Consider the following 23610-nt stretch of genomic DNA (forward strand, 5'->3'; position numbering starts at 1 on the left):
GGGGCTGGGAGATGGGGCTGGGCCGGGGCTCTCGGGAGGAGCAAGGGCAGCAGTGAAGGAAGTGAGGCGGGAAGGGGGGAGGCGGGAGCCTGCTGGCATGGGGTGAGGCCAGAGGAGCCAGCCCTCTAGCTGCCAATTAAAGGCCTAGGAACTCAAGCAGTGGCCCACAGCTGTGTCTCAGGCCCTGCGGCAGGCCACTGAGCATGGAGGTGCCTGACGGCCACAGATCTTCACTCATGGCCCCCGCCGGTCATTGTTCCCCCCTCTCAGCCTTGACCTGCATGGGGGCCCCCCGTCAGAAGCCAGGCCAAAGGCAGCCAGGCTAGGTGGGGCATTGTGGCCCTATGGCTTGCCATCCTGGAGCATTGAGTCCACCCAGGCTCTCCCCGGCTCTGCTCCTTGGCCTCCAGGGAGCAGGGAGGTGGTAGCTCCCACTCCTCTCCACCTGCCAGGTCTGGGGGCGTCCACTGGGGCCTGGCCCCAATCCAGGCAGGAGTCCTCACTTCCCAGGAATGCTGCCCCTCGTGGTCCATCCTGGGCTGCCTTGAGCTTCCAGCACCACTTCTCCCTTCCTTGGCCTTGTCACCTGTGTGCTCTGCGATTGGTCCTTCTCCCCCCACGTGACTCCATCTCTTTCTCTTCTCCCTTAAGAAGGGTGCTTTGTTCCTGGTGTGGGTGGGCTCAACCTGCTGCCTGTCCCAGATTTGTGGTTCAGCCCTTGAGACACCGTTCACCTCTGACCCCAGCTGACCCAGAGAGCAGTTGCACCAGGGAAGCCATTGCAGCCCACCTGTCTCCATGGGTCACTGTGGGTCATGGGCCCAGCTGGGGTGGCTTGGTGGTTCAGACAGTACACACTTTGTGATAGGAAGTTCAGGTCACATGCAAACTTGGTAGTTGTGGTCCAGCAGGGTTCAGCTTCTTCTAAAGGCCCAGTAAACCAAAAACCAAACCCATGGCCGTTAGTGGATTCCAACTCACAGCACCCCTAGAGGACAGAGTAGAACTGCCTCGTAGGGTTTCCAAGGTGGTCAGTCTTCACGGAAGCAAACTGTGATAGTGTTCTCCCGGAATGGGTAGGAACCATCAACCTTTTGGATAGCAGCTGAGTACTTAAGCAGTGTGCCACCGGGGCTCCTAAGGGCTAATACTAAGCCAAAAGCCGTTTCTCAAGAGTAGTAACCAGTGGAAGATGGCGTGGTTTTGCCCCTAAATTCTAGGATCTGTGTTGTCATTCATGTATCGGGCCCTGCCAGAGGGCACTGCAAGCGCCCTGGAATTAGCTCGGTCGTATGAGCAGCAAAGAGAAACAAACTCACTGCCATCCACTTGACTCCGACTCATAGAGGCCCCTTTGGGTTTCCGAGGCAGTCAGTCTTTACGCAAGTAGATTGTCCTATCTTCCTTCCAAGGAGCAGCTGGTGGGTTTGAACCACCTACCTTCTGATTAGCAGTCACATACCATAGGCATTGCAACACCAGAGCTGCTTGAGCAGCAAGGAGGCCCTCAAAACTGGAAGGTTTTCGGATCATTTGGCAAATGGGTTACTCAGGTTCTCGCTGGAGAGGTCTTCGTGGGGAGGAACAGAGACCTCCAGTAGTCATGTGAGCGAGGCATCTTCTAGGTGCATCCCAGAAAAGATGTGTCTCATTGAGGATAAAATGGGAGACGATTCCAGCATGATCTGCCATGTGCCCCTTTTGGACTCTGCTGATGAAAAATGGCTCTAGAGGTGAACCCGGATTCTGATCAGTCAGAGGTCACTTGCTTGCCAGGGCCGCAGCCTTAATCATTCACCAGTAGAGGTTACAAACTGAACCGCTGCTTGTGCTGTTTGAAGAGACCCCGTGTGAGCCTGTACTGGTCTGAATATTGGACCCCAAAGCTATAAGGTGCTAATTCCTGGGAGCCTATAAGGAAACATTGCCTTGTAAGGAAAAGGAGGCTTCATAGATGATTAAGGATCATGGCACTGGAAAACTGTCTTGAAACCAACTTTGTTGCCATGGAATTGATTTTGACGTCTAGTGCCCCTGTGGGACAGAATAGAACTGCTCCATAGGGTTTCTGAGGCTGTAAATGTACAGAAGCAGACGGCCACATCTTTGTCCTGCAGAAGAGCTGTTGGCTTCAAACTGCTGACCTGTGGGTTAGCAACTGAGCGCTTAACCTCTGTGCTACCAGGGCTCCTTTGGGTTATCACCCCCCAAAAACCAAACCCACTGCCATCAAATTGACTCCACATAGCGACCCTACGTAGAACACAGTGACGCGCTGCCAGGGCCTGAGACCCTCTCAGTCCTCGCTATGTCTGAGCCCACTGTTACCACCACTGTCAGTTCATCTTGTTGAGTGTCTTCTTCTTTTTCACTGACCCTCGACCAAGCGTGAAGTCCTTCTGCTGGGACCGGTCCCTCCTGGTAACATGTCCAAAGCAGCAAGCCGATGCCTTGTCATGCTCACTTCTAAGGAGCATTTTGGCTCTACTTCTTCCAAGACAGATTTGTACGTTCTGGCCGTCTCTGTACAGTCAGTGGTCTTCGCCGACACCGTAACTCAAATGCACCCCTTCTTGGCAGCTTACAAAACTGATGGATTTTATTTATAAATGCTGACAGGGAAAAGTACCTCTGGTACACTAGTGACTCAGCGATACATATCCAATATGTATAGCACTTATTTCTTGATTAGTACTGTGGTTTGCCTCTGTCATTCAACCAATACTTATTAAGCCCCTATTTTGTGCCAGGCACAATACTAGGTGCTGGGAGTAAGGACATTAAAAGTGTCTGCTCTCATGGAGTTTAGTTGAATGAACCCAAAAAAACAAACCCACTGCACTCATAGCGACCCCTGTTGGGTTTCCAGGGCAGTAAATCTTTACAGAAGTACATTGCTCCATCTTCCTGCCGTGGGGCAGCAGTGGGTTAGCCATCCAGTGCTTTAGGGGGTCTGCCACCAGAGCTCCTATAGGAGGATAATGGGAGATGAAAGGTTGTTATGCACCATGGAGTCAGAGATGGTATCACTATCTACCTTCCAAGGAGTGGCTGGCGGCTTTGAACCACCAGCCTTATGATTAGCAGTCAAATGCCTTAGGCACTAAGCTACCAGAGCTCCTATACTAGACAGCGAAAAATAATGCAGAGGAAAACTACTGGCGGGGGGCGGGGGAGTTGTGTACCCAGGATTAGAGAAGTCTTTGATGGGACAGTTGAGCAAGAGAGTGAGGGAGCTAGCTTTGTGGGCATCCAGTGTTGCTTTTATAATTTTCAATACATTCTTAATTGTTTCTGCACTAAGGATTAAAAAACTAACAAGGAAAGACTCTGTACAGATGAAAACTGGAGCCTCAATTCTTTGGGTGGAGGCGTGGAGAAGGTGGGCGTAGATCTCAGGGCACTGAAAACAACACCGAGCTTCCGGGACACAGCCCGACTTCTGCGGAGCCCTCGGGCCTCTGGACCCCGCCGCCCTGTCAGTTCCCTGCAGGTGAGGCTGCTGGTGGGAGACCGCGGGGATCCTCCAAGGCCAGCGTGCACGCCCGCTCAGACGGAGAATCACAGCAGGAGTTTCTGCGCCCCACAATGGACGGTATTTCTTAGGTAGCTGCAGGCCCTTCCATTACCACGAAGTCCATTTTCCACCTACAGCAAGCCAATCTGACACAGTAGAACTACCCCACAGGGTCTCCCAGGTTGTAATCTTTACGGGAGGAGCTAGCCAGGTCTCTGCTTCCATGGAGCCACTGGGTGGGTTCCAAGTGCCCACCTGCCGCTGAAGACTTGGGACAGTGCGAGACTCAATAGGTTGGAAATGGGTCTTCCCGGAGCGAGCTACAGGGCCTTCAACACACTCCTTAGACTAGGAGACCGGAGCCTAACAAAAGAGTCATCCTCGAGCCTCCCTTCCGGCGGAGCGGTCGCTCCATTTGTGACTGCAGCAACCGCCACCTCTGCTCATCAGGCCAGGCCTTGACTTCCTCTTCCGCCTCTCAGTGACCAGAGCCGCAGAGAAAACAAAAGGAAAAAAGAGCAGAACAGTAGGACGCAGCTAGTCAATATGCAGATCATAGTTCTGCATCCCGTGTCCAGGAGTATGACGCACACGCGTTGCTGCCTTCTGATTGGCCATCCCTGGGAATTGTCCCCGTTCATTGGCTGTTCCCCGGGGAGTAGGCAGGTTCAACAAACACACACCCTTCTGGGCCTGGGGGGGGGGTGTAGTCACGACTTCGTGCTGTGACGCATGCGCCGCACGGCTTCCCGGCGGTCCACGCGCGGGTTTCCGGCGCCGCGGTCAGTCGACGGAACTGGGAACGCGTGGGCGTCTTTCGACGGTGAGATTCCCCGGCGCGAGGACCGGCGACGCGGAACCCCGTATTCTGAGGCCGAGCGGAGGGCTCCAGGGGATTCCCCGTTCGAAGGGACGGGCGCGGGGCTCCAAGGACAGGGCGGAGGCCGAAGGGGTGCACGCTGCTGGGTGGTGCCGGGAGGAGGTCGAGTCGCGCCCCGCTGCCCGTCTGTTTCTGGGCAGACAGCCCGGCGCGCCCGCTGCCCGCTGGCCCGCCCGCCCGCCGCGCCCTCAGCTCCGGGCTGCTGGTGACAGCGCGGGGCTCCGCCCAGACCAGCGTCGCCACCCGCCGTGACCTGCTCTGCGATCCTGGTGAGTGCCTAGTCTCTCCGAGCGGCGCTTCCCCCTCCATCATTGCAGAATGAGAGTGGCGGTGTGGGGGTATGAACAAAGAAATGCGCCCGGTGCGTAGGACAGATGGCTTGGGAACAGCTCAGATGCATCGTTAGGGGATTGGCCAAGACGCTGGAGCATGTCCAGGTCGGGAGGCTCCCGGCCCCGCCGGTGAGGAAGCATTGCTAGGTCGGCGAGCCCGTATGTCACCGCTACCGACCATCGCGAGGGTCCGCAACTACGTCGTGGGAGGTTTTCCGTCCGCCATGCCCGGGTGGCGGATACCGTTCATCACTGTAACAGCAGTGGAGGCTGGAGGTTCAGACCCACCTGCAGACGCTTGGGAAGATAGCTGGGGCCATCTGCTTCTACAGGCTCGAAAGCCCCGTTTCCCACCCAGGGTCACCGTGGGTCTTGTTGACTCGCAGGCCACTGTCTTAGTTCCTTAGGCAGCTGTAACGGGGGATGGCTTCAACAAACATTTATTCTCTCACAGCTTAGGAGGGCGCCACCTCTGGGGGACTGGTTTCTTTCTCTTGCTCTGGGGGAAGGTCCTTGTCTCCTTTCAACATCTGTGGGCCTGTCTCTCCTTGAAGATCATGTTTCTTGGCACCACCGTTCCCCCCTGGATCTGGGCGGTCCCGGGGCCAAAGGACACACACCCAGCTGTTCTGTCTTGGATTTAATGAGGTTCCACTCCTCTGCTTTTTACTCTTCTTATCTCTTGGTAAAAAAAAAGGTGTAGCAGGCCACACATCCCACCCTCTCACAATCAGGGTTGTCACTAAGGGTGCTGAATCCCACCCTGGTCCTCATAAAACTGGTTGGCTGGTCAGGCGTCAAATCACGTCCTGAGTGGTGATTACATCATTGTGTAACCGCGAAACCACTGACAATCGTACCTCAGCTAAGGTGACACATATTTCTAGACGACACGGCTAGTCCATGACAACAACTCCAACAGCGTGCATTTCTGTATGTCCATGCCGCTCTTCCTTATTGTTTCCTTTAACAGTTTGAGTTAGGTTTTTCATTGAAAACAAGGCAGTCAATTTAAAAGAAAATCGAAAATAAATGCTCTTCAGGATGATGAGGAATACTAACTGTGAGTATAAGGAACACCTGTCAGACACTCAGAAGTATCGGTGCCTGAATGGCTTAGCGTCATGTCCCTCAGCCTGTCTGAAACCCCTGGGCCTATGTCGTTTGTAATTGAGACCTGTTCAGGTTTCAGAGAGAGAACCACGTGACCAGTAGGGTGAGGGGCAATATCCTATAGTGAGACACACTAATATCTTCTTACTGAAGTGAAACCTGTGAGAGCCAGCACCTAGTGGGGCTGCCTTCTTTGCCCGGGTCTTGCAGGTTTTCTGCCCTGTCCTTGCTGAGGGGAGCTGGAGGTGGGTGAGTGCTGAGGGAGGAGGAGGAGATGAGGCCAGCAGGGCCACCGTGGGGCCAGAGCTGTGCTTCGAGCCCGCTCTATGTTCTGACACCTGGGTTCTGGTGCTGGCAGCCCCCGGCCCAGGGCAGAGCTGGGTTTGGCTCTCCCACACTCTGCCCGGTGACGATGGGGCTGCCTTTCCCGGCTTCCAGGTCACCAGCGTCCCTGTTCAGAGATGCTTTCCCAGTCGGAGGAGACGGGGCCTGCGGGAGCCGCTCGGGAGTCCCCTCACACCAGTACTGAGCGCAAAGAGCCGCACCCGGAGGAGGCGTCACGGGAGAAGGGGGCTTCCGGCACTCGGAAGTGGCCGCCCCTAAGCCGTGGCTCCAGAAAGGCTCTTCTCCCTGGTAGAGGTGAGTGGGGGCAGAGCTGGGGAGGCTGGTGGCGAGCAGGGGGTGGGGAGGAGACAGGTGAGCAGCAGATAGTCAAGCACAGTGGGGGGTGGGGGGACAGGACAAGGGTTCACAGCCAGGGCGAGAGTCCTGGCCCCTGCCCAGTACAGAAAAGCTGCCTGCAGCCGTGTGAGCGCCCCACGTCCGCCGGCATTCCTGCCCCGCACAGGCCGCCCCGGGCAGCCTCAGAGTGTAGCACCTCTGTTCTTAGGCCTCGGTGGAGTTTGAGGGGCCATGGATGTCCCAGGAGGCCAGAGCTGAGCTCCTCAGGGGTAGCAGGGGAGCTGGCTGCCTGAGGACCCCTCTGCTCCCCCAGCCCACCCCTCCCCACAGGTCCCGGCCCATTCCCGGGAGGGGAGGACCCGAGACCGGCAGATGGCCGCCGCCCTCCTCACAGCCTGGTCCCAGGTGAGTGGACCCCTGGCCCTGAGCTGAGGCACTGCCTCCCCTACTCCCATGGGTGGGTGCTGGCTTCCTGTTGGGTGCCTGGTGAAGGCTGGACCCACACCTGCCCTCTGGGAGCTGGCCCCCAGCCCTGGGCCCACTGCAGGCTCGCGGGGTGGTGGCCACGCGCTCTGTCGGGGGCCCACAGTGGAGCAGACACCGAGGAAGGGCAGAGGCAGTGTCTCTGAGTGACCCGCGCTCTGGGGTCCGGGTGGCAGCTGAGGAGGAGCATGCGTGGCAGAGCCCTGGGCCTTTGCTGTGGCCCTAGAGCGGGCTGGACGTCTTATTCTCTCATCTTCTGTTTGACGCAGCTGTCTTGTTCTTGCCTCACACTTACGAGAGCTGTGCACTCGCACACGCAGGCCGTCACCTGTCCAGTTCCAGTGGGCTTAGACACACGTTGGGATGCCACCTTGTCCCTTTGCCAGTCCCCGCGGCGTGGCCTGAACAGGGACGTGGTTGCTTCTGTTGTTCCAGATGCCGGTGACCTTTGAGGATGTGGCTTTGTACCTGTCCCGGGAGGAGTGGGGCCGCCTGGACCACGCGCAGCAGAGCATCTACAGAGACGCCCTGCAGAAGAGGAACGGGCTCGGTGAGCGCCTCGGCATCGGCTTGCCTTGCCTTGTTTCTCTGGCGGGTGCCGTCCCTTAGAGCCTCCGGGATCGATGGAGACGCTCTCGAGCTGCACGTGCACGGCAGCCACTGGCCGATGTGGCTATTGAGCTTTGAGAATGTGGCCAGGGCAGCGGGATTTTTAATTGAGTTTCATTGTAATCAGTCCGAGTTGAGGGTTAAACTGCGTCTGTGGCCAGTGGCTGTGATGTTGGAGAGTGCAGTGGGCAGACCCCGCTGTCCCCCAGTCACCCCGTGGCGCTGGCTTCTTCCTGTGCTCCCACGGGGGAGGTGTTGGAGCAGAAAGACTGCCCGAGGCGTGGGGGCTGCCTGCCATGGCAGGGAATGGCCCTGGCTCAGCCCCCAGGCCTGGCCCACTGGGAGTCTCTGGTCTCTTCTCTGAGGGTCTGGTGCTCCTGGGAGAACTTCACCAGGCTTGGATGAGTGGGAGCATGCGTGCATTCATTTCTCTGGTCACTCATTCCTCCCCACTAGTCTGCAGCAGCGTAACTGTTCAACATTGGACATCACAGACAGCCACGGAGACGTGACCAGTGGGCCGCTGGTCCCTGAGCTTGCTTGCCAGCATCTCGGGACCTTTTTCCTTGCTTCCTTCATGGCCTTTCTCTGCCCGTTGCCCTGCCTCTCCCTAGAGTTCCTGTTGACCTCTAGGAACATGTGATCATGGGGGCAGGGGGCTCCACATGGGAGTTCTTTCATGCCTAGTTCCACCAGCCAGGGCTGGGGACGTACTTAGTTGACCTGCTGTCACGTTAACTCTGCTGCTTGTTTGGGGACAGGCGGGCAGGTCTCGAGCCCTGAACAGGGTGTCCCTGGCAGTTACGGTGGAAGTGCTTCCAGGGAGTGACACACCCTGTGCTGCAAGTGACTTCAGAAAAGGTTTTATGTTGGTTCCAATACACAGGACAACACTTACAGCAGCTCAGAGGTTTCTCCTTGTGCAGTTGAGTGACACTAATGACCTCTTCAAGGTGTGCAGCCACGCCCACTGTCTTTTTCCAGATCACTCCTCCCCCAGGAACGTGTCCCCACTGCCCCCGAAGCAGACCCGCCCCTGACAGTGACCTTTCATACCCACTGGATCCAGCCCCATGTTCCCAAGCTGCAGAGCCCCCTCCGTTTGCCCAGCACTTTGCGGTGGGTGACGTCTGGTGCTGTGTGGCCCCAGGAGTCCCGTGGCTGAGCCCAGTGTCTCTTTCCGGCCAGGGTTTCCCATCAACAGGCCTTTCTGGGCCTCCCGAGTGCCGGGGAGGGGTGAGGCCTCTGGCTCCGGGTCCGGGCAGCAGGCAGGGGAGAAAGAGGAGGAGAAGACGGCCGTGCGTACAGGTGAGGGCTCAGGGAGCAGGGGGCTACGCTCGTTCCTGGGTGTCCTTGCCCGTCGGGGCTTCCTGTCTGTTCTCTTCTGGGCCAGGACACACGGCCTTCCCGAGCCTGTCCCTGGCTGGCTCTCGCTTCCAGGGTCCCCTGGTTCTTGCCTTCTCTTATCTCCCAGAACTGCAGTGTGAGCTCCCCATGTCCGCCTGCATTCCTGCCCTGCACAGGCCTCCCGTATAGCCTCAGAGTGTAGCACCTCTGTTCTTAGGCCTCGGTGGAGTTTGAGGGGCCATGGATGTTCCAGGAGGCCAGAGCTGAGCTCCTTAGGGGTAGCAGGGGAGCTGGCTGCCTGAGGACCCACTGAGCTTGACACCCCTGTGTCCCTTCTGCAAGTCTCTCACTGGACACCCTTTTTCCCCAGAAGCCATGGAAGTGGGAAATGAGGCTTCGGACCCCCTTGGAGATGTGAAGCCCTTCAGAACCAAGGCGGGCAGAGCCCTGGGGGCCTCCCTGCAGTGTGTGCAGCCTGCAGCCAGCAAGCAGGGCTTGGGAAAGGCTGAGGACAACAAGCGGCCTGGGCGTCTGGAGCAGGGACAGCCAAAGCCTGCCCTACCGGCCACCAGCCTTCCAGAGACCCAGGAGGGTGGCGCCCCCAAGCAGCCCGGCGAGGAGGAGCGCACCTCCGCCATTAAGGCGAGTGCAGGTGAGGAAAAGAGCCCCACGGCTCCCGAGGGCGCAGAGAAGCGCACCACTGCTCCCGAGGGCAGGGCTGAGGGCCCCACCGCCAAGGCCGAGGCCCCCAGGAAGACCTACAAGTGCGAGCAGTGCGGCAAGGATTTCAACCATCGCTCCAACCTCAACGCGCACAAACGTATCCACACCGGCGAGAGGCCGTACGGCTGCAGCGAGTGCGGCAAACGCTTCAGCCACAGCTCGCATCTCACCACGCACCAGCGCACCCACCGCGGCATCCGGCCCTACTCCTGCGCCCTGTGCGGCAAGAGCTTCACCCGCCACTCGACGCTCACCCAGCACCAGCGCATCCACACCGGCGAGAAGCCCTACCTGTGCGACTACTGCCCGAAGCGCTTCCTCCGCCGCTCGGACCTGGTCAACCACACGGGCATCCACACGGGCATCAAGCCCCACAAGTGTCTCGTGTGCGGCAAGTGCTTCACGCAGAGCTCGGCCCTGGTCACCCACCAGCGCAACCACGCCGGCATCAAGCCCTACCCGTGCCCGGAGTGCGGCAAGGGCTTCAGCCATCGCTCCATCCTCATCGCCCACAACCGCACCCACACCGGCGAGAAGCCCTACCATTGCCTCGACTGCGGCAAGAGCTTCAACCACAGCTCGCACCTCACTGCCCACCAGCGCACCCACCGCGGCGTCCGGCCCTACTCCTGCTCCTTCTGCGGCAAGAGCTTCAGCCGCAGCTCCAACCTGCACCGGCACGAGAAGATCCACACCCCGGGCCCCAAGACCGGAGGCGAGCCAGTGCCAGAGGAGAAGGCAGGGCCAGGGAAGAAGGCGGAGTTGGGGGAGAAGGCGGGGCTGAGGGAGAAGGTGGAGCCAGGGGAGAAGGCGGAGCTGGGGAAGAAGGTGGGGCAGAGGGAGAAGGCGGAGCCGGGTGAGAAGGTGGGGCTGAGGGAGAAGGCGGAGCTGGGGATGAAGGCGGAGCTGGGGATGAAGGCGGAGCCGGGGGAGAAGGCGGGGCTGGGGGCAAAGGCGGGGCTGAGGGGGAAGGCGGAGCCGGGGGAGAAGGCGGAGTCCCTGACAGTACCTGGACCTGCACCCACCTAGGAGCTGTAAGAGCAGTTGCAGAGGGAGTGGGGGGCCTGGGAAGGGAGGCAGGGAGTCAGCTGGCATGGGGTGGAGCATGGCAATGTGGGAGAAGCTGAGGCCAGAGGAGCTGGCCCTCTGGCTAGAAATGCAAGGCCTTGGAATTCAAGCTATGGCCACACAGTTGTCTCGGGCTGTGTGTCAGGCCACAGCATGGGGGTGCCTGGCTGGCGGCAGGACCTCACTCGGCCCCCTCTCGGTCATCGCTCTCAGGAAGGCATCTTTCCCTCTCAGCCTTGGCCTGGGTCAGAGCCCTCGTCCAAGCCCCTTCCAGGGCTTGAAGACCCAAGTCCACCGGCAGAGGCTGCCAGGCCAGAAGACAGCCCTGCAGGGTCAGGAATTGTGGCCCTGGGCAGGGCTGTCTGGCTTGCCGGCCTGGGAGCGTTGCATCCAACCAGGCTCTGCTCCTTGGCATCTGGGGAGCAGGGAGGTGCCAGCTTGGAAACACACTTGGCAATGTCTCCCACTCCTCTGCCTGCCAGATTCGGACTGTAGTGAGTGGACAATTCCCATCTGCGTCCCCAGGGGCCTGGCCACACTCCAGCCAGAAGTCCCCACTTCCCAGGGCCACCGTCCCTCGTGGTCCATCCTGGGCTGTGAGCTTCCCGCACCACATCTCCACTTCTCCCCTCCTTGGCCTCGTCACCTGTGTGTTCTGTGATTGGCCCTTCCCCGCCCTGCGTGCCTCCGTCTCTCTCCGGTCCTCCCAAGTTTCGAACTCCAGAGCTCCATTTCCCATTCTCTCTTAGTTCCTGAGGTCGGGTCGGGTGGGGTGGGCTGGGCTCAGCTTGCCACCTGTCCCAGATTTGTGGCTCAGCTGTTGGGACAGCGTTCACCTCTGACCCCAGCTGACCCGGAGAGCGTCTGCACCAGGGAAGCCATTGCAGCCCTCTTGGCTCCCAGCCCTTAAGTGACGCAGTGCCTTGAATAGGATGCTGATTGAGAATAGTTGTACTAGTCCAGTGAGAGTCCGTTGTCCCTAATCCCACCTCTGAGCAGTGGGCTTTACACCTCAGCTTTTGTAGATAACAAAGGAGGCTGAGGGTGTCCCATGACCCTCCAGAGTCACTCAGCCAGAGAGGGACTGAGACCATCCAGGTCTGAGTTTAACATCAAGGAATGTACAAAATGCCCGTTCTAGACCCTCGGACAGCGCCACCGCTCAATAAACACTTAGATGGCACAAAGTGGTCTGGTCTCCAGGGACTAGGGACTCGGCTGAGGTGTGGGGTGGAGTCAAGACCGGGAAGCCCCAGAATGTGGACCTTGGGTGGGCCGGTGTGGTGTCTGGGAGATGCCCGATCCAGGGCTGGGGATGAGGCAGGGTTAGGTGGTCATTTCTCCGGGGGGGGGGGGGGGGACGAGAAAGCGAGCCGCGCCCTTCCTCCTCGTTTTGTGGTCCCAGTTACTCAGCCAGAAATGGAGTTTCTGTGGAAGGCTGAGGGGGTGATGCATTCAACCAAGAAGGGGAACAGAGGTGGGAAGGAGACGTTGAGGGGACAGGTCAGCACTTGGCTTTGCACCTGCTGTTCACGTGCACTATGGGAATTACCAGTATTGATGCCAAGGGCTGCTTGGCACTTCCCTCACCAGCCCTTGGGCTGCACGGGCTGTGTGTCAGGGACCAGATGTGAGAACTTGAACCTGAGGTCTGTTGGCTGACCCAGGCTGCCAGGTTTCACCAGACCTGGCCCAGAATGATGGTGTTTTAAGGTGGGAAATTGGCACTTCAGAAAATCCGTGACGAGCGCAGGTAAGACTTGGGTAGATGGTTCCAGAATGTCAAGTGGAAGGGTTCTCACAAGTGGGTGGGTGATGGGCTGCCAATGAGAGGTCAGAGACTGGGGGCAGGGTCTTGGGCGCTCTGGGTGGGAGGTGAGGAGGGTCCAGGTTCCCCGCCTGTCTCCTGGCTTTAGCCTACACCCGAAACCCCAGCTGCTGGCCGCTGGAGAAGGGCCTGGGTGTGGTCAGGAATAGATGTCAGTGAGGTAGAGGGCACGGAGGATTTCTACTGCGGCTTCCCACCCCCTTCCCTGAGCTCGGGAACTGGCCTTTTTGGGGACCCTGTTTGGTCAGTCCGGTACTTGCTGAAGGCGCTTGGCACCTCTGCCCTCTGCGGCTCAGACTCCAGCCCAGGGTTGCCGGCCTTTACACAGCGCGGTCAGAAAACTGCCAGCCTTGGAACAGCTTGTGAGCCCCTTGACCCTTGACTTCTGCAGACTGGCCACAGACCTCGAAGAGTCGCTGGGAAACACGTTTATTGTCCGCGTTCCAAAAGGCCCCGCCTCTCCCGCTGCTTTAGCCAATCAAGTAGAGGGGCGGGCGCCAGCAAAACCGGCCAGTAATCGTCTAGGTTCTCAGAAATCCCCCAAGCCCAAAGGTTGCCCGGGTAACCGTTAGAGGCGCCCAAGTTTCAACCTTTCCTTGCCAAGCTTCGTTGCCATAGCAACACAGGTTCATGAGGCCTGGATGCCTGGGTTCTCAGCCTCGTTGGGAGACGCCAGGTTCCGAGGTCTCGCGCCTTTTGTCCACGAGCCCTACCACCGAGACACCAAGCCTCCGGCTTCCTAGAGAGGGGGTGTTCTGGGGGCGTGGCCGGCACGAGTCCTCAGGGCCATCCAGGTGCTGCTGTAAAGCTGGAGCCATCCACTTCGGAGTGTGGACTCCGTCATGCAAAATCCACTGCAAGCCAAGCCCAAGTTTCTTCCCCAGCCCAGCTGCGCTGCGCCTGCAGGCGTGGACAGGTCAGGCGGTGTAACTGAACTGGAGCCCATGGGCACGAGCCGTGTCCTCACGACTGCCTGCCACAGGACCTGGGCAAGCCCACTCGTACACCACTGCCACGGGGTGCAGCCCTGCTCCCTCGGTTATTGTTCGTCAGACAATGCACACTTTCTGATGGGAAGTTCAAGTCACACAGCATCTTGGCAGCCAGCAGTAAGACAAATGTTTCTTGAAGAATAGTAACCAGTAGAGAATGGCATGGTTTTGCCCCCAAATTCTCGGCTCTATGTTGTGATTCATGTATAGGGCCCTGCCAAAGGGCACTTCCAGCACCCTGGAATCAGCTGGGTCATATGACCCCAGCAACAAGGAAGCCCACTCAAAATTCGGAGGTTTTTAGATCACTCCGCAAATGGGTTACTCAGGTTCTCCTTAGAGAGGTCTTCGTGGGGAGGAACCGGGGCCTCCAGTAGTCACGTGAGCAAGGCATCTTCCAGGTGCGCCCCAGAAGAGATGTGTCTCATTGAGGAGAAAATGGGAGACAATTCCAGCATGATCCACCATGTGCCCCTTTTGGACTCTGCTGATGAAAAATGGCTCCTGGACATGGATACAGACATTCTGATCAGTCAGAAATAGGTAATTTGCCTGGAGCCGCACCTTAATTATTCACCATTGTTGTTGTTGTTGTTGTTTGCCGTGGAGTCAAACCCGACTCATAGCGACCCCTCCTTGGGTTTCCAAGGCAGTATCACTACGGAAGTAGGATTGCCCAACCTTCCTTCCAAGTATTCACCATTAGAGGTTACTAATTGAAGAGACCCCATGTGGGCCTGTGGTCATCCTAATAATGGACCCCCAAAGCTATAAGGTGCTAATCCCTGGGACTCTATGAGGAAATGTTGCCTTGTAAGGAAAAGGAGGCTTTGTAGATGATTAAAGATCATGACACTGGGAGAGTATCCTGGATTATTGCCAAACCAAACCCAACCCACTGCCGTCAAGTCAATTCCAACTGACAGCAGAGTAGAACTGCTTCCTAGTTTCTGAGGTTTTCTCTTTACAGAAGCAGACTGCCACATCTTACTCCCACAGAGCAGCTGGTGGGCTCAAACTGGCAGCCTATGGGTTAGCAACCGAGCACTTAACCTCTGTGTCAACAGGGCTTCTTTGGATTATACCCCCCCCAAAAGAATAAATAAATAACCTCCCTGCTATGGATTTGATTCTAAGCATGGTGACCCTATGTTGAACAGAATGAAACACTGTCTGTTCCTGAGTCACCCTCACAGTCCTTGCTATATTTGAGCCCATTGTTACAGCCAGTCAGTCTGTCTTGTTGAGTGTCTTCCCGTTCTTTGCTGACCCTCTGCCAAGCATGATGTAACATGTCCAAAGTAGCAAGCCAGTCTCGCCATCTTGCTTCTAAGGCTCGTGTTGGCTGTACTTCCTTCTGAACAGATGTGTCCATTCTTTCGGCAGTCCAAAGTGTATTCAGTAATCTTCAACACCATAACTCAAATATATCAGTTCTTCTTTGCAGCTTGCAAAACTGACACATTTTGTTTATAACTGTTGACAAGGAAAGTATTTCTGGTAGACAAGTGAGTCACCAAAATGTTACTTAATTATTGACTGTATTTGGGTTATAAATATACTCATGGGACACAGGCTAAAATACTAATTTATTTCTTGATTAGGGATGTCTTTCGCCTTTATCATTCCACCAGTATTTACTGTGCCAGGCACAGTTCTAGGTGCTGGCAGTAGGGACACAGAAAGTGTCTGTCCTCATGAAGTTTACAGTTGAATAAACCAAAAAAGCCCAACTCACTGCCATGGAGTTGATTCTGACTCATAGTGACCTCCATTGGGTTTCCAAGGCTGTAAATCTTGACTGAAGGAGACTGCCCCTTCTTCCGTGGAACAGCTGGTGTGTTCAAACCATGGACTTTCCAGTTAAATGCCTTTACCACTACACAACCAGAGCTCCTTTAGAGTCAAACAGTGGGGGAGACAAACAGTACACATATATAATCAGGTAGCCAGAAATGTGAGGCAGAAAAATAAGTCACAGTGCGAGAGCTGTTTACACAGGGTTAGGGGAACCCTCTTTCAGGGGGTGACATCTGAGCAGGGAGTGCGGGAGCTAGCCTTGTGGATATCAAGAGGAATAGATGTCTTTGTTATTTTCTATACATTCTTAATTTCTTTTTCTACACTGAGGATACAATACAGTAATAAATTTAAAAAAAAAAAAAAAAAGCTTTCTATTCAGATAAAGAACTGGAGCCTCCAATCTTGGGGTGAAGGCGAGAGTGGATCCCAGTGCACGGAATGGAGAACTCCCAGCTTCCCGGATACAGGCGGCATCCTGCAGATCCCTCTGGGGGACGCCGCAGTCCCCTCAGCTCCGGGCAGGAGAGGCTGCTGGTGGGGAAGCGGGGGGTTCCTTCCGGGTCAGCGTTTCCGACTGCAGAGACGGAGAACCGCAGCAGGAGGCTCCGCGCCCGGTAGACGGCGTTTCCTATGAAGCTGCACACCCTTCTTTGGCTACGCCGTCCAGTCCATTTTCTACTCCTAGCACGTAATAGAGTGGAACTGCTCTGTTGGGTTTCTCAGGCTGGACTCTTCATAGAAGCAGGTTGCATTTTCTCCTATGGAACTGCTGGATGAGTTCCAGCTGCCCGCCTGCAGCTGGAGACTTGGAAGAAGGCAGGACCCAATGGGCTGAGAACGGGTCTCACCGGACCGAGCTCCGGAGCCCTCTCCGCCTTCAACACACTCTTTGGAGAGCAAAGAGACCGGGGCGCAACTAGAGTGATCCCAGCGCGTGCGTTCGGCAAAGGTGGCGCTCCATTTGTGGCTGGGCCCTGAGCGTTTCTGCTCATCAAGCCAGACCTTGATTTCTCCTTCGGGCCCTCAGAGGCTAGAGGCGCAGAGAAAACTGAAAGAAAAAGGGAGAAGGGATAAGACGCAAGGAGTCGAGGGAGACCCTGCTGCGTGGAGGTGACGCATCACGCGTTGCTGCCTCCTGCTGGACGTCCCTGGGAATTGTCCTTGTTCATTGGCTGTTCCCCGGGGAGAAGGTGGACGCAATAGACGAACGGCCTTCTGGGGGATGTAGTTCTGAAAACCTGCCGTGGCGCATGCGCCGCACGGTTTCCCGGCGAGCCTCGCGCTGGTTTCCGGCGCCGCGAACTGGCGACGGAACTGGGAACGCCTGGGCAGCTGTGGAGGCTGAGTGTCCCGGGGGCGGGGACCGGCGACTCGGGCCGCCGCGCTCCAGGTACGCGCGCGGGGCTGCGGGCCCGGGCCGATACCCCGAGGCAGAGGACGAGCGGGTGCACACCGCTGGGAAGTGCTGAGAGGAGTCGGGGGTCGCCCTCGCGCCCCGCCGCTCACTCAGTTACTGGGCAGCCAGCCATTCCGAGCGGCGGCGCCCTCGGCGCGCCCGGCGCTCCCTCAGCTCCGGGCTGCTGGTGACAGAGCACGGCGCTCCGCCGGCACCAGCGTTCCCGCCCGCCGTGTCCTGCTCAGCGACTCTGGTGAGTCCCAGGCCCTCTCCGCGCGGCGCTTCCACGTCCATCGCCCGGGAAGGAGAGCGGCGGTGTGAAGCGTGGAGGAACAAAAGAAACACGCCCGGTGTGCAGTGGAGACGGCTGGGGAACAGCTCAGCTGTCGCTCGGGAATCGGTGAAAGGACCGGGCATGGCCGTGTCGGGAGCCTCATGGTCCCACCAGTGACATCATACAGTTAACACCGACCCTGACGGTCCGCGGCCACCTTGTGGGAGGTTTCTCGTCTTCCGTGCCTGGGTACCGGAAACCGTTCAGCGCTGTACCAGCTGGGAAGGTTGGCAGTGCCAACCCACGCAGAGACGCCCCAAGATAGGCCTGGCGACCTGTGCTGTAAAGGTCCCAGGTTTGAAAACCCCGTGGGGTGGTTCACATAGGGGTCACCCTGAGCCGGACTTGACTTGCAGACAGCTGTCTGTGTTCCAGTTTGGCCGTAACGCAAGTGGGTGGCCTTCCCAAGCAGAAGTTTATTCCCTCACAGTTCAGGAGGCTAGCGGCCCGAGTTCAGGGCACCAGAGCCGGTGGGGAGCTTGTCTGCTTTCCACATCTGCGGAGCCAGCATTCGGGGCAGATCTCTCTGTGTCTTGCCGTCAGTTTTCCCCTGGGTCTAGGAGGGTCTCAGCGCAGGGGCTCCAGGTCCAAAGGGCACATTTGCTCCCCGCTCCTCTTTCTTGATGATAGCGGGTCTTTCTGCTGGTTCCTCTCTCCTCTTATCTCTGTGAGATAAAAGCTGATGCAGACTGTATCCCAGCTGAACCCCTGTAGCATTGGGTCCGTGCTGTGAGCTGAGTTAGAGTGTGGCAGCCCACCCTAACCCCCTTCCAAGTGGATTGCTTCAGATTACGTCCCTGAAAGTGATTACATCGTTACGTAACTGCCAAACCACTGATGCATTTTGGGGGGACGCAGTTCAGTCCGTGGCAGCCACTGACAACCATATATGTTGTTGAAAACAGGCCTCAGGGCCACTGAAGACTAGCAGCTGGAGTCCCTACAAGTCTCTTCAGGTGGTGTTTGCTTCTGGGCCCCTCCATTCCCACCTGCTGATTTGCTCTTTCCCTAGGAGCACGTGGCCAGATGTTGACCCGGCCACCACCCAGGAGTCCTCTGGGAGACTGAGCCGCAGGCTTGGGCCAGGTTGGGGCCCAAACCAGGGCAATGGCAGCGCCCCTGGAGCCCCAGGGCCAGGCCCCTGGGGAAGGAGAGGGGCTTCTCATCGTCAAAGTGGAAGATTCCTCTTGGGAGCAGGACTGTGTCCAGGAGGAGGACGGCAGGGACACCGAGACGTGCCGCCAGCGCTTCCGGCAGTTCTGCTACCGGGACGCGCGCGGGCCCCACGAGGCTTTCAGTCAGCTCTGGGAGCTGTGCTGCCGCTGGCTGCGGCCCGAGCTGCGGACCAAGGAGCAGATGCTCGAGCTGCTGGTGCTGGAGCAGTTCCTGAGCGCGCTGCCCAGCGGCCTCCGGGGCCGGGTGCGCGAGCGGCGCCCAGGGAGTGGCGAGGAGGCCGTGGCCTTGGTGGAAGACCTGCAGGAGCAGCCGGGGGAGGCCGAGCAGCAGGTGAGGGGCCTCCACGTCCCAGTGCCGGTGTGTGGGGGCGTTGGCACCCAGATGACCCCTGAGCTGAAGGACGAGGCCTGTCCAGGGCTCGGTCTTCCAGGAGGCCCTTAGGGTCACCCAGGCACAGCACACACATGGTGGTCCTTTGAAGAACGCTGGCAGAAAGACAGAGGGGAGCAGTGGGGCCAGGGAGGGTAGCCTTCCCCTGCGTGGGGGTTCCCCAGTGCCCACTCGTGAGATACAGTGGCACATAGGGTCATAACTCCAGAGGGGGTCTGGGAAGGTAGGACTGTCCACGGGAGCCCACTGTCTTGCGAGGTGGCGGGTCTTGACACTGGCGGCTTCTGGGAGAGTGGAGTGAGAGGCGGGCTGTGGGCTCCGCCTTGGCCACAGGGCCGAGCCCCCCGCCAGGTGCTCTGTGACTTGGCCTTGGGGGTCTGGTTCTGGTCTTGTGGTTGATCAGGGAGGCCCTGGGTGCCCAACGCTGCCTGGTGTTCTGTTGCACTCGGATCGTACCTCCTTCCCTGCCCCCAGCATCCTCAGGGCTGTTTCCTGTGTCTCCTTCCCAGGGTTTAGACTCTGTCACCCCGGTCTGGGCTCCATGCTGACCAGCGTGTTGTGGTTCCTGCACAGGATGTGGCCTCAGAGAAAGTGGAACGTGAGCCCGCGGTCCAGGGGGTCCAGGCCGAGGGGCTGCCCCCAAAGATGGGGGTGCGGAGCCGGCTGCCCCAGGAGCAGCCCAGCCACAGTGGTGAGTAGGCCTCCCTGCAGGCTGCAGCAGCCCTGGGTGTGGTGGGCAGGGTGTACCTGCCTCCGTGAAGCCTAGGCACGCGTGTCTGTATATGCATGGATGTGTCTGGATATGTGAGGGCGTATGTCTGTGGGTAGGTGTCTGGCTATGGGTTTGCCTGTTTGGGTGTGTATGTGTCTGGATGTGGGTACATCTGTCTGTCTGTGTCTAGGTGTCGTAGGCTGGGGGTGTCTGGGTGTCAGGGCCTGGGAGTGTTGTGGTCTGGGAATGTCGTGGTCTTGGGGTGTCGGGCTCTGGGGGTGTTGGGGCCTGGTGGTGCCAGGGCCTGGGGGGATGTCTGGGCGTTGGGACCTGGGGGTGTCAGGGCCTAGAGATGTTGGGGACTGGAAGTGGTGGGGTCTGGGATCGTCGGGGTCTGGGGGTGTCTGGGTGTCAGAGTCTGGGGGTGTCAGGATCTTGGGGGGTCTGGGTGTTGGGGCCTGGGGCTGTCAGGGTCTGGGTATGGGAGGTTGCAGGGCTCCGTTCTAGCCTCAGCTGGCCTCCCTTTCTCTAGCCCAGCTCACTGTCGAGCCTCCTGCCCTTCTTAAGGAGGGGAGAGAAAGTCCTGGAGAGACTGCAGACGGCCTCCTTGCCCCCAGAGTCCACGTGAGTACCAGTGCCTCCATCCCCCTGAGGCCTTGGGCACTGTCTGTCCCTGAAAGGGGCCTTGGTTTCCCATTGAGGCCTCTTGTAGCCGTCCTGGTCCTGCCTGGCCCCTCTTTCCCCTCCCATGGCTGCCTAGCGTCCTGAGCAAGGCAGCTCTGAGCCGTGTCTCCTTGCCTCCTTCCAGGGACTGGTGACATTTGGGGACATTCCCTTCTACTTTTCCCAGGAAGAATGGGGGTCCCTGGACCCTGCTCAGAGGGATCTTTTCTGGGACATAAAGCGGGAGAACTCACGGAATGTCACTCTGGGTAAGCGGGGGATGCAACCAGGGCTGGGGGTCCTTGGCTCCTCCAAGATGGTCTGTAGCCTTCCCTGGGGTCCCAGCAGCAGAGGGCGCCCTGGCAGCCACGCTTCCCCGTTCACATCCTCATGGCTTCCTCCCCACCCTGCCCCCATCCATAGCTGTCGGGAGCCACCAGGCCCTGATCCCCGAACCCCATCCATAGCTGCTGGCAGCCAGTCTTCCCTGGTCCCCGTCCTGCAGCCCCTGGGACTCCTGCTGTGTGGACAGCTCACTCCCCTGTGCCCCTGCACGTGTATTAGTGGCAGAGTGCTGGCCACGGGCTGGCTGTGCCAGGCTCGTGTCTCGGTTGCTGCTCACCGCCCAGTGCGGAGGGGTTTCAGCTGTGAACGAGACCCGCCGGTGGGCCAGAGCTGGGGCTCCCAGGCTGCCGGTCCTGCGGAGAAGGGCCGCCTCTGCCTGGGGGTGCAGCAGGCCCACGGCGAGCGCACCTGCTGTGCGGCAGCGGCTCCCTTCTGCTAACCGGACTCTGGGTTTTAGGGGGCTTCCTGAGCACTGTTGTGGGGTCACCTCGTTTAATCCCTCGTTTAATCAGATGGTCAGGCTCCCTTCCTGTCCAGATCTCTGTTCCTGAATGTGGAGCCCAAGAGTTCTTCAAGGCTGATTTGGTATCTCCTTTGAGGTTGTGAGGAGAGCCTGGGTAACATGAGGAACTTACCTGAATCGCTTCAGTTTTGTGTTTTTTTTTTTTTTTTTCCTTGCCTGTCCCTGGCCTTCTGAGCTTTATCCCAGGGTAAATACTGCCCTGTGATCCGTCTGGTTGATGTTCTGAGGCGTGGGCACCCCCCTGCTGGTGCTGTTCACCTTACAGGCCTGTCTGCCTTTTGGCTGAAATTCAATGCTGGGCCTGAGGGGTGACTCAGGGCCACAGCCTTGGGGCTTCCACCAGTCTCCATCAGACCAGTCAGCCTGGTCTTTTTTAGGATTTTGTTTTGTTCCATGTTTTCCCCACTGTGTTGAGGGGAATCTGTTCATTTTGGAGTTTGGATAGGCAGGGTTCAGAGATGGGACCCTGGATTTGAGTGAAACCCAGGCAGGGCTTAGCTCTGAGACTGGCTCAAAGCCAAGGGCATGAGCAGTCGGCCTCCCTGCCCTCCACGCCGGTGTCCCTGGAGCCCACTCTAGACAGGGACGCTGAAGTGCTGGCCCGTCTGAGTCTGGAGCCGCCCCAGGTCAGCTCTGGCCCCAGAGCCCGGTGGGACTGATTGGGCCCTCCTCGTGCAGGTGTGGGGCTCAAATGCCAGAGCGGGAGCTCCCGGCTGGAGGAGGCCGTGACCCAGTCGCCCGCCCAGGCTGGCGGCCCCGCAGCTGTGTCTTGGAGCCCCGAGGAGGCCGAGGCCTGGGAGAGTGAGAACCGGCCCGGGGAGCCACTCGGCAGGGTGGGCAGCGCGCGGCGGGGTCGGCCGCCCACGCGCCGGCGGCAGTTCCGGGACCTGGCGGCTGAGAAGCCGCACGGCTGCGGGCAGTGCGGCAAGCGCTTCCGCTGGGGCTCGGACCTGGCGCGGCACCAGCGCACGCACACGGGCGAGAAGCCGCACAAGTGCCAGGAGTGCGAGCGCAGCTTCCGCAGCTCCTCCGACCTGGCGCGGCACCAGGGCGTGCACACGGGCCAGAAGCCCTTCTCCTGCCCCGAGTGCGGCAAGTGCTTCAGCCGCAGCGCTTACCTGGCGGACCACCAGCGCATCCACACGGGCGAGAAGCCCTTCGGCTGCGGCGACTGCGGCAAGAGCTTCTCGCTGCGCTCCTACCTGCTGGACCACCGGCGCGTGCACACCGGCGAGCGGCCCTTCGGCTGTGGCGAGTGCGACAAGAGCTTCAAGCAGCGCGCCCACCTCATTGCCCACCAGAGCCTGCATGCCAAGATGGCCCAGACAGTGGGGTGACCCTCCTGCGGTGCCAGGCAGCCGCCACCGTGCCTGCGCGGCCCGCACCGCGCCTCGGCCTTCTGGCTGCCAGCCCCCGGGGCTGCCGAGCCTCCCTTTGTTCTCACCCCCTCTGCTCCCTGTCACTCTGCCCCGCCGGGTGTCCTTGCCAGTGAAGTGTGGGGAAGGCTGGGGTGCAGGAAGCGATGCGAGGCCAGGTCTCGGTCCCCAACCCCCACAGCCCCTCCGACCTGGGGCTGCCCCTCCTGTCTCAGGTGGGTGCATGGCTGGGCTCTCTGCCCCTGCCAATCTGTGCCTTCCAGCGGGGCTGGAGGGTGTGGGGGTCTGGACCTTGGGTGAGACCAGGGGCTTCCAGCTCCCTTAGTGGTCCCCTCCCCTCCCATGTCCGGGGCCCCCTGCCCGGTCCTGGAGACATGAGCTATCTGCCTCTTTGGCACTTGGGCCCAGCTGTGCTCCTGAAGGCCTCTCACTAACCAGTCTGGTGAGGGTGGTGGTGGCTCTGGGGACAAGCAGCCAAGCCTCAAGGCCAGGGGCAGGGCTGGCCCCCGGAGAGGTCTGGGCTTGATTTCATTGGACATTAGCACTTGGTCAGCACCAGGCTGACCCCTTAGGCACTGCATTCCGTCCCGTTCATCTGTTCATTTGCAGTCCTGCATTAACAGGGACAGGCCGCTGAGACCCTGCTGGGCACTGAGCCCAGCTCTTGAGGACCACGGCGGGGCTTGAATAAAGGAGAGAACGTCCCTCCAGGCTGCTCTGTTCTTTGGGGGGTGGGGGTGGAGCTTCCTGCCCTGGTCGTCCTGTCGGCTTGTGACATTGGGCCTTCTCCAGGGTGAGCTTCACCCTGGCTTTCAGGCTGGCTGGGCCCCAGAGGGCAGCCCCAAGGCCTGGCCCTCCATCCTTTATAGCACCCGGTCTGGGACAGCAGGTGGCACTCCTCCCCCACCGGCAAGACGTGGGACAGGTGGTTTCCCCAGGCCTCTGCTGTCCCCACTGGTGTCAGAGACAGTAGTGTCATGGCCCAGGGTTGTGGTGCTGCAGGTGTGGACCTGGAGCGCTGGCCCCACCCACCATCCCTGGAAGGAGACAGCCAGCATCCAGGCGGCCCCGCCCAAAGCCCAGCGCTTGCCTGAACCCCAGATTGTGGCCTCCACAGTTGGGTATGGGTCCAAGCTTCCGGTCACCAAGGAGCAACCCCTTCTTCGCCCCTTGCTGAGCCCTGGGCAGTGGCCTGAGTGCACGCTGCGGGAGGGGAGGCGGGGACGGGAGGCGGGGACGGCAGAAACGGGAAGTTCTTGTCCCTGGGTAATTGGCCTGTGGCCCCCCACACACGCATCCTCAGCAGCCCAGCTCACCAC

At 59.1% G+C, this 23610-nt stretch overlaps 2 protein-coding genes across 2 annotated transcripts; both read left to right on the forward strand.

Annotated features, from left to right (window-relative positions):
• Positions 1-6303: 6303 nt before the first annotated feature.
• On the forward strand, positions 6304-16845 carry LOC103196038 (zinc finger protein 205-like). Its single transcript, XM_042780791.1, has 6 exons — positions 6304-6481; positions 6837-6928; positions 7442-7556; positions 8804-8923; positions 9333-10690; positions 16567-16845. The coding sequence occupies exons 1-6, from the start codon at positions 6304-6306 to the stop codon at positions 16843-16845; spliced, it is 2142 nt and encodes a 713-aa protein (XP_042636725.1).
• Positions 16846-18213: 1368 nt separating this feature from the next.
• ZNF213 (zinc finger protein 213) lies at positions 18214-22252 on the forward strand. The gene is made up of 5 exons (XM_007939559.1): positions 18214-18612; positions 19246-19363; positions 19917-20008; positions 20193-20316; positions 21594-22252. Exons 1-5 carry the CDS (start codon positions 18214-18216, stop codon positions 22250-22252), a joined length of 1392 nt encoding a protein of 463 aa, XP_007937750.1.
• The last annotated feature ends 1358 nt before the right edge of the window (positions 22253-23610 follow it).

The sequence above is a fragment of the Orycteropus afer genome, unplaced genomic scaffold (assembly GCF_000298275.1).
Source record: "Orycteropus afer afer isolate SDZICR_OR568_19922 unplaced genomic scaffold, OryAfe1.0 scaffold00061, whole genome shotgun sequence".
Classification (NCBI taxonomy): Eukaryota; Metazoa; Chordata; class Mammalia; order Tubulidentata; family Orycteropodidae; genus Orycteropus; species Orycteropus afer.

Excerpts from the sequence above, each read along its gene's own strand:
- LOC103196038 (XM_042780791.1), top strand. The coding sequence starts at position 6,304 with ATGCTTTCCCAGTCGGAGGAGACGGGGCCTGCGGGAGCCGCTCGGGAG. Across the intron at positions 8,924-9,332 it reads GAAGACGGCCGTGCGTACAG|AAGCCATGGAAGTGGGAAAT; the intron begins GTGAGGGCTCAG and ends CTTTTTCCCCAG. Across the intron at positions 10,691-16,566 it reads AGAAGGCGGAGTCCCTGACA|GTGGACGCAATAGACGAACG; the intron begins GTACCTGGACCT and ends CCCGGGGAGAAG.
- ZNF213 (XM_007939559.1), top strand. The coding sequence starts at position 18,214 with ATGGCAGCGCCCCTGGAGCCCCAGGGCCAGGCCCCTGGGGAAGGAGAG. Across the intron at positions 18,613-19,245 it reads CGGGGGAGGCCGAGCAGCAG|GATGTGGCCTCAGAGAAAGT; the intron begins GTGAGGGGCCTC and ends GTTCCTGCACAG. Across the intron at positions 19,364-19,916 it reads GGAGCAGCCCAGCCACAGTG|CCCAGCTCACTGTCGAGCCT; the intron begins GTGAGTAGGCCT and ends CCCTTTCTCTAG.